The sequence below is a fragment of the Ruditapes philippinarum genome, unplaced genomic scaffold (assembly GCF_026571515.1).
Source record: "Ruditapes philippinarum isolate M1 unplaced genomic scaffold, ASM2657151v2 ctg17508_1_1_1_1, whole genome shotgun sequence".
Taxonomy (NCBI): Eukaryota; Metazoa; Mollusca; class Bivalvia; order Venerida; family Veneridae; genus Ruditapes; species Ruditapes philippinarum.
Window position 1 is genome coordinate 8,118 of NW_026867379.1, and position 9,550 is coordinate 17,667.

The window sequence follows — 9,550 nt, forward strand, 5'->3', positions numbered from 1 at the left end:
TTTCTAAAAGGGGTTTTTTCTTTTTGAGGGTTTTGAAAAGGCAAGCAAAAAAGGTTTTTGGACGGGGTATATAAGAATCCGTTAATCCTTTGGGAATTCGTTCTTCTCCGTATCGACGGGACTTATTTGTACTTACCCCCTGCTTATACCGTAGCAGACCGTAGTGTATCCCCTATGCGTCCGTCCTGATTTGTGTTTGCTCCGTATCCCCAAACCGTGTTCTCCGGGGACTTTTGGTGGTAAATCCGTCGGACTCCGTGCTCATACCGTTGTGTGTCCGTACTGGAACCGTAGCGGACTACGGAATTTCACATTTCCGTAGTAATCCGTGAACGATTAGACCGTAGCTCTTCCGTGGCATTATCCGTGAATATGTGACCGGGGCTTAAGAAACCAACCCTAAACATTTACCTAACTTTTATTAAGTACTGGCTAAAAATGAAGAATATTCCAGCCTCGATTACATGTATATAGCAAGAATTATCTTCCATTTCAAGACAGTTAATAAATTCTTCACAATGTGATGATGCCCAACTTGCAGTCACAGATTTGTAACCAAAAGTGTTTTACTAACTAAAAACATGGACATGCATATAAATATTTTTAAAAAAAGAAGAAGTTTTTTTATTGTTTTCCTTATTTTGCTGTAATATCTTAAACAATCCATTACCACAGTGCTTGATCACAGAGACATTGTACTTGTGTTTTTTACAATCTTTCAAAGCTAAAAACAAACATTTACCTCATATGCCTTCCATGCCTCGGTCATCGTGTTGACAAGAACGTCCGTGTCCAAATACTCCATAACTTCCTGTAATAACACAAATTACTTTTCTTTATCATAAATATTTATTCATTATTACTATTGCAAAATCCATCTGAGAAAAAAAACTTCTAGAATTTAAAATATTCTGTGCTAAAATGAAATACATGTAAAAAAGAACATTTGCACAAAAATATTAAACATAATACAAAACGAATTTTAACTGGCAGTTGTCTGATCCTGTAAAATCTAAATAAAAAATTGTTAACTTAAAACCAAAAGTTCTTTTGGCTAAAACTGATGATTATAAAAACAATTTTGAAGATTTATTGTAAGAGTGTCACATTTATCTTTTTTTAATGGGTATGGCCGGTTTTTAGCTAAAATTTGACCAGTTAGAAAAGTCAATAACCGATAACCAAGGTTAGTATTTGACAAAGAGGCAAAAAAAATTAATTGATTCTAAATATTACCTAGATTTTTTTATAACAAAATATAACAATTTGGTTGTATTTTAGTTGTCACTCAACAATTATTTTGAGTAATTTTAGTATGGTCCTAATGGAAAATACACTGTAGTTACTCGATATTTGGATAAGTATTGAAATCATTTTGAGTACAACAAAATACAAACAAAATGTCATATCATTCTTGCCATAATGAAGCAAAGTTAATGCTGAAAATCTAAGGACTTTATTGGTGTGGTTGATTAAATATTTAATACGGTTATTAAGTCGCCATTTAAACGGTTCGCATTTTTTTCTAACTGTGACACCCCTAATTTATTGTAACTCATGAATAACCAATACAGTTAAAATTGCATCTAAAATAAGGAACTAATTTTTAATATCAAAAGTGCAGGTATCAAATATGTGTTGAAGCATATAGGCACAACATCCATAAAAAAAGCAAACAATAATAAATTATGACCTTAAAGGGAATTTATGGTGCACTTGCCAATTTAATATACATACAGAAATCTATTTACAGTTTCATATATATATCATATGTAATACAACTTTATTTAGAGTGTGTAACACTCTTTCAAACATGGATTGTTTTCAAAGACAAATTACACTGGCATTTAAAGACATTATTAACATTATATTTTTCATCTATCTTAATAGAACATAAAAAATGCTGAGTCAGCATTATATAAATTTAGCAAAGTCAGCATTATAAATATCTATTGTGATGAAAAACTAGAACTCCGCGAGTCGGATGTGTCGCCTTGTGAACAATGTAGTTTAGGAGAAATGGCCAGGACAAAAATGAAAGGGCAATAACTAAAAAATAATAAGTGCAGAGCAGCAGTTTCTGTGCACTGCGCTTCTTATCAATAAGATCTATCATTCTATGATGTTTCAAGTCCATAGCTTTCATACTTGAGAAATGACCAGGACAAAAATAAAGTAAGAAAATCAACAAAGGGCAATAACTCAAAAAATAAGATCAAAAAATAAGAAATGCAGAGTATCAGTTCTTATGCACTGCACTTTTTCTTAATGAGATCTATCATCATATGAAGTTTCAAGTCCATAACTTTTATACTTTCGGAGAAATGGCCTGGACAAAAATTAAGTATGAAAATTAACAAAGGGCCATAACTCAAAAATTAAGAAATGTAGAGTACCGATTCTTGTGCACTGCACTTCTTCTTAATAAGATCTATCATCCTATGAAGTTTCAAGTCCATAGCTTTTATACTTAAGGAGAAATGGCCCGGACAAAATTAAAGTATGAAAATAAACAAAGGGCAATAACTAAAAAAATATGAAATGCACAGTACCTGTTCTTGTGCACTGCACTTCATCTTAATGAGACCTATCATCCTATGAAGTTTCAGGTCCATGGCTTTTATACATTAGGAGAAATGGCCCGGACAAAATAAAGTATGAAAATTAACAAAGGGCAATAACTCAAAAATTAGGAAGTGCAGAGTACCGGTTCTTGTGCACTGCACTTTTTCTTAATGAGATCTATCATCCTATGAAGTTTCAAGTCCATAGCTTTTTTAGTTGAAGAAAAATGGCCCGGACAAAATTAAAGTATGAAAATTAACAAAGGGCAATAACTCAAAAAATAAGAACTGCAGAGTACCAGTCCTTGTGCACTGCACTTCGGGTTATTGAAAGAAACATGCATACCAAGTTTGAAGTCAATCAGACTTATAGTGACTGAGTTATGCTCCGGACAAGCTTTAGGGGACGCCGACAACGACGCCGACAATGACACAGACGCCGCCGACGCCGCCGACGCCGCCGACAAAAGTAACCCCTATATGTCACCTTTTCAAGGCGACACAAAAACTATAGCAATAGAAAATTATTAAAATATAACATCATGCAAACAACTGGGGAAATAACAGTGGTAAATTATGTCTTATGAAATGTAAATAATGGTAATAAATATTGCTAGATTAATATAAATTATGTTTCTAAATCCATGGCCAAATAAAATAAAGGTTCAAAATGCTCATTATTTTTTGTTTTTTTTTCAATTATCATAATATTAAAGAGTATTCCAACCATAAATGAATTACATAATGTGACTATAAGAAACTATAAGAAATGTTGATATACGGAGAGTAACAACAAATAGTTTAAATAAAACCTTCAAGAAGTGATAAAACTTTTTTTTTTAAAAATTGCAACTACTATGGCATGTTATTAAAAGTGAAATGCATCTAAACAATGTTACCTATATATAATTATATATATGAGCCGCGTCATGACAAAACCAACATAATGGGTTTGCGACCAGCATGGATCCAGACCAGCCTGCGCATCCGCACAATCTGATCAGGATCCATGCTGTTCGCTATCAGTTTCTCTACTTGTTATAGGGTTTGTAAGCGGACAGCATGGATCCTGATCAGACTGCGCGGATGCGCAGGCTGGTCTGGATCCATGCTGGTCGCAAACCCATTATGTTGGTTTTGTCATGACACGGCTCATATATAAAACATAATATGATAAAACATGCTGGCAGACAACACGAGTACTTGACAATATTGGTTACTATACCAAATTTACCTTTGCTGAAATGCTATGCCGTTCCAATTTTTCAGAAATCTTTTGAGGAATAAAATAAAATGAATAGATGTATATTGCAACACTTTAATTGTATACAATGAAGTTATAGGTTAATCAAATGGTGAAACAGGAAAAGATTATTATATTTACAAGTATGATATTGCACATATTCAGGACTAAGAAAAAATCTAGGATTCATGAAAAAAAAAAATTTTAATAAAAGTATCTTTAACCTTTCTTGTAATAACCTTGACCTTTACTTGAACAATTGTGTTTTGGTGTTGGTAGTGTACCCTAAAGATTACAGCAATGAGCCTCTTTAAATTCACATGAGCACAGATCAGCCACCATATCGTTCCAGGGCAGGATGTCAAGTATACCAGTACTAGTTGCCTTCACTTTGGCAAGGAACTGATAACTTCTATACATGCCAGAACAGAATGTACAGTGCGAATGACCATAGAAAGGATTTCATGATTGATCACAATCGCAATGAAAGTGACCAGCACTGGGAATTAATGCTGACCGGACCCACATTTTCCCCCATTGAACATAGAAGAACTGAAAGTGTGTGTTATTATGCAATAAAATCACAGTTTGACGTTGTATATTTAGACATGTGACATAATCATTATACAATTGACGTTACCACTTAAAATGTGACACGCTGAAAATAAGTATGAAACAAATCAGGCGCAATTTAGGTTAATATCAGGTACTGCAGCATTTATTTGTTGATGTAGTGTTAGAATCGAAATAATATATCAAAATCGGTGATTTATTCGCTTTATAACATCACTGTCGTTCTGATGTGCATCATTATCTACGTCCTCGTAATATAATTCCTCGCATTCAAACTCCAAACAGTGATGTTATTGAGCGATAAAATCAATGTTTGGGATATATTATTTCGTAAATAACAAATTATCTGTGAGAGGAAATAGTATTGCCAACATTTCAAGAAATAGAAAAAGGTTGGTTTGCGACCAGCATGGATCCAGACCAGCCTGCGCATCCGCGCAGTCTGATCAGGATCCATGCTGTTCGCTATCAGTTTCTCTACTTGTAATAGAGATGGTAAGCGAACAGCTGGCTGGTCGCAAACCCACTATGTTGGTTTTGTCGTGACGCGGCTCAAATGGATTTATCTTATTCATACAGTTTCACTGCATCATTTGAATAAAATTTTTATACAGATCTATATAACATATCATAATACTGTTTAATAAAATCTGTTTAAATTTTATGTTTAATTTCATGCATGAATTATTTCTTAAAATGATAAAAAAATTTGTTCCTGTGAATTATTAAATCAAACAATCTAAGGTAGTATACACATCATATATATATCTTATCAGTGAATTTCATGTACATTGTAATGTAAAAAAAGTAAAAAATCTGTGGAATTAAACACACTCACACTGGGATTTTTTCATTAATTTATTGACAGGGTTCATACAGACATCCATTGCCAAATTTCAAGGACTTTTTAAGCACTATTTAAGCATGTTTTTCCATTTTTCAAGCACATTTGTTGCACATATATCGGCACAATCTTCAACCTAAGAAGGATAGTTTTTTCTGGCTACAATTTTAAGGATATTATAGAAGAACAACAAAGGGCCAATCAAATACATATTAGTTAACAACTGCAATTTGACCACCTACTGTTACCTTGAGCAAACATTTCATTGATTTTGATAATAAATTGAATCATCTTTTTTTATTTTGTTAACTGTTGATTATTAGCTACACTATGTCATTCAATCATTTTCAAGCACATTTTCAGCAAATTCAAGCACTTTTTAAGCACTTTTCAAGAGACTAATCAAATTCAAGGACTTTTAAGCACTTTTTTACATTTTTAAGCACTTTTTAAGAAAGGGACTCAAATTTAAGCACTTTTTAAGACTGTACGAACCCTGATTGATTAATCCGACAATAATTTATCAAAAATAGCTACCACACGTCGAAGTGATTTCTGGAAAGTATCATGATATTTTTGCATATATATATCAAGAAATATGTTTTTATTCTCAAATTAAACCATATAAATCAATTTCATTATAAGATATTAGAAAATCTAGCAAATGAATATTTTGATACAGTAAGTGCTCACGCTTGAATAACAAAAAAAAAAGGACAGTAAAACTTGATTTATGGACTAAAACTGACCAAATCATGACGATTTTAAACAAATAAACAAAGATAATTGCTAAGAAGTATCACAAAATTTAATACATAATTTCATTGAAAAATGTCCTATAGACATACAAAATGATATACTTAAGCTTGTTCTTTCTGATTCCAAAGTGGCATATATCTTTCAATTATCAAATGTATTACTTTAATAAAATACAAATAAAAAATAATTTCATAATTCAAAGTAAGGAGTATACTATTAATACTATATGATTAAATCAGCAACTTATATCATTTCCAAACAAAGCTATGGAAGAGATACCTGTCAAAAAGTTAAGACTTAAAATTTTCCATTCTGTCATAAGTAATGTATCCTATGAAATGAAAATTCAATACTTAGTGTAAATAAAAGCTTTTTGCATTCCAAAATAAACGAATTCATGCTATCATCATTGGTATTTAGTTACATTGAACTAGCAGCAAAATTGACTTGTCTATGTATAAAGTCAGATCATATGTATCAGGGCCTACATGTAGATCTATGTAGCTTCAATAGTTTCTTTACTATTGGCAGTTTAATTCTGACTTTCTAATTTCAAACCCTCACATTTGATGATTTGACAATTCCAAATTTAAAGTAGGCCAGGTCAGTTATAGAAATTAAACATGATAAAGATAAGATAAAAGGTAAATTTACCTTAGCCAAGTTGGCCTGATTCTCCTCATCCTCGGACTTTGGATTTTCTTCTGTCAAACATCGTACAAGTGTTCCTATAGCACTCTTCAATGAATATACCTACAAACATAACAAAACTTTTCATTTTACAAACATTTCAAAACTTCTCAATAATTCTGACATGTCCTATATCTAATTACAATCTTTCAGATAAAGTATCGTGAACTTTCCTATTATTAAAAATCTACTAGTTAATCGTAATAAATTACAGAAACTAACAAAAAGGCATCAGAAAACTAATGAGTCTCAGGTCAATATTGCCAAACAATATATGGGTTGAACACAGCTTTCATTATCACCCAGAAGCCAAATATAATATATGCGATTATTAATAAAACAAAATAACTGTAATGTAAACATATTGTACCGACCTCTTCATCCATACAGTCTTTGTAGACACCAACACGCAGTATGTGGTTGACATAATCACATACTTTGTTGTCAAACACAACTGCCTGGTTAGTAATGTTGCCCTGTAAGTATATAATTATAAAATGAGCCGCATCACCACAAAACCAACATAATGGGTTTGCGACCAGCATGGATCCATCCGCGCAGTCTGATCAGGATCCATGCTGTTCGCTATCAGTTTCTCTACATGGATCCTGATCAGACTGCAAGGATGCGCAGGCTGGTCTAGATCCATGCTGGTCGCAAACGTACTATGTTGGTTTTGTCGTGACGCGGCTCAAATAAGGAAAAATCTTAAACTATGTGTCACAATTGCCTCACATTTCATTCTCAGAGGGTTTATCTCCATCTGTTTAAAGTACGCCAGTGCTTCAACTTTTGCTTTAATTATCATTACGTAAGAAACAAAATGGAAGAGTTCATCAAATTTGTTAATAATGATAACACACAGGGAATTTTTGAAACAGGATTTTGGAATGATTTATAAGACAGGGTTGTCAATTTTAAGAAAAAATATATATTTACATGTAATGATACACAATCATAGAAATTGATTATCTTATGAAAGTAATACAAAATCTAACAAATCAGGCAAAATTAATCACTGATAACTTACTGAGGTGAACTCCACCAAGGTTTCAAACACCTGCGTGATAAGAGCAACAGAGTTGGCATTGATGTTGGAGTAAAGAATGTTCAAGAACTTGGTTGTCTCAGCCACAAGGTTCACAGATTTAATGTTGTCTGGTTGTTCTCGTAGATAGTTCTGAAAAATTAGAAAACAAAAGAAAAATTGAATACTTTTGCTCAGCATTTCTTTTTTTTTTATACATTTTTTTATCATAATTACTCAGCATTTTATTTTTTTTTTTAATCAAAATTTTCATCATAATTACTCAGCATTTTTTTCTGGTTTAAGAGCTCGACCCAGTGTGAGAAAAAATATCGACCTTCAATAATCTACCTGGATAATGCTTCCTCATACAACAGAGATCAACTTCCCTAGCATGCTTTAAACCAACTTAACTGTCCCTAAAAGTTAGTGATATTTGTCACTTGACCACAGACTTGTAAATTACTTGAGCCGTGCAATGACAAACCAACTTAGTGCATTTGCGACCAGCATGGATCAAGAGCAGCTTGCGCATCTGCTCAGTCTGATCAGGATCCATGCTGTTCGCTATCAGTTTCTCTACTTGAAATAGAGTTGGTAAGCGAACAGCATGGATCCTGATCAGACTGCGCGGATGCGCAGGCTGGTCTGGATCCATGCTGGTCGCAAACGCACTATGTTGGTTTTGTCCTGACGCGGCTCATTTTAATTTATTGGTATAATTAGCTTTCAAAATATGAGATACCTGAAGACCAAAATGTTGGTTGTCACACATGAGACCAAGAATTCTAAGCACAAGTTCAATGTACCCGTCGTCTTTAAACTCGAGCTCCGGCATGTCTCCGGCATCCGCCAACATTTGTTGAAACTCTTCATCATCTGCATTCTGTATAATAAATACTCAATTTTAAAATTTAAAGAAACAACGATAAATTTGTGTGTGTGTGTTTTGGGTCCATGAGAATGAAACCCCATTTATTGAAAAATCATACATACATATAAATATGGATAACATATGTGGAGAGTTTCAAATTTCAAGTACACATATATTCATATAATATGATTTTGAAAATTGAAGAGACTATATGAAATTACATTAGGATGACATTATAATACTATGGTTTTACATAATATTTGTAAATGATGATTTTTACGGCAAATATAATCCATGTTTTTAAATAGTCATTTGTTCTTATATCATATACATTTTCAAAAATCATGGGGAGTGTGTTATCATAATGAATCAAATGCAGCTTACAAAGTTTTACCTTATCAGATGCTTTCAGTTGCTATTTAGAAGTCAAATTACATCAACAACAAGGTGCAAAAACATCATTTGTACAATATACATGTAGACTGGTAACCCTATTGTGACACAGTTATAGGAGAGTTAACTGGCCTCTGATGATATTTTCAGACTTAAGTTCCAAGAACTGCAAGTTTAATCCATTGCTTTTATAGCTAAAATTATTAATCTTAAAGAGTTAGTCTGAGGATGAGCACTTTAAGCTGAAGTACTGTATCAATCATTATTGATATTACTGTCCTGAATAAAAACAGTCTCCAACCTCAGTTTGGAAACATAAACATCACATTATTTTGGGAAGTGTGGGGTGCGAGAATCTCATGTACCTGTTTCAATGCATGTCATTTAAAAAAAAAAATAGATTATGATAAATTAGTGACAAAAATTGAAAAAGGTAAAATACTTATACAACATACCTCTACCTCTATTTCTGGCACTACAGGTACAACCTTGTTGCCTGCCCTTGACCCACTGGCAAAACTTCCTCTACTGGCTTGCATCTTCTTCATTTCAAGACCATTAGGCATTTGACCAATCATTTTCT

General features: G+C 32.9%; 1 protein-coding gene across 2 annotated transcripts; it reads right to left on the minus strand.

The window, feature by feature from the left end:
* Positions 1-624: 624 nt before the first annotated feature.
* Positions 625-9,540, minus strand: LOC132735892 (inositol 1,4,5-trisphosphate receptor type 2-like). Of its 2 annotated transcripts, XM_060722919.1 has the most exons (7): positions 9,423-9,540; positions 8,446-8,586; positions 7,704-7,853; positions 7,048-7,149; positions 6,638-6,736; positions 3,799-3,837; positions 625-811 (listed from the first exon to the last, which is right to left on the minus strand). In XM_060722919.1, exons 1-7 carry the CDS (start codon positions 9,531-9,533, stop codon positions 725-727), a joined length of 729 nt encoding a protein of 242 aa, XP_060578902.1. In that variant the 5' UTR covers positions 9,534-9,540; the 3' UTR covers positions 625-724. The 2 variants fall into 2 exon arrangements, with proteins under 2 accessions (XP_060578902.1, XP_060578903.1); XM_060722920.1 differs by lacking the exon at positions 3,799-3,837 and having other exon boundaries at positions 632-811.
* Positions 9,541-9,550: the final 10 nt, after the last annotated feature.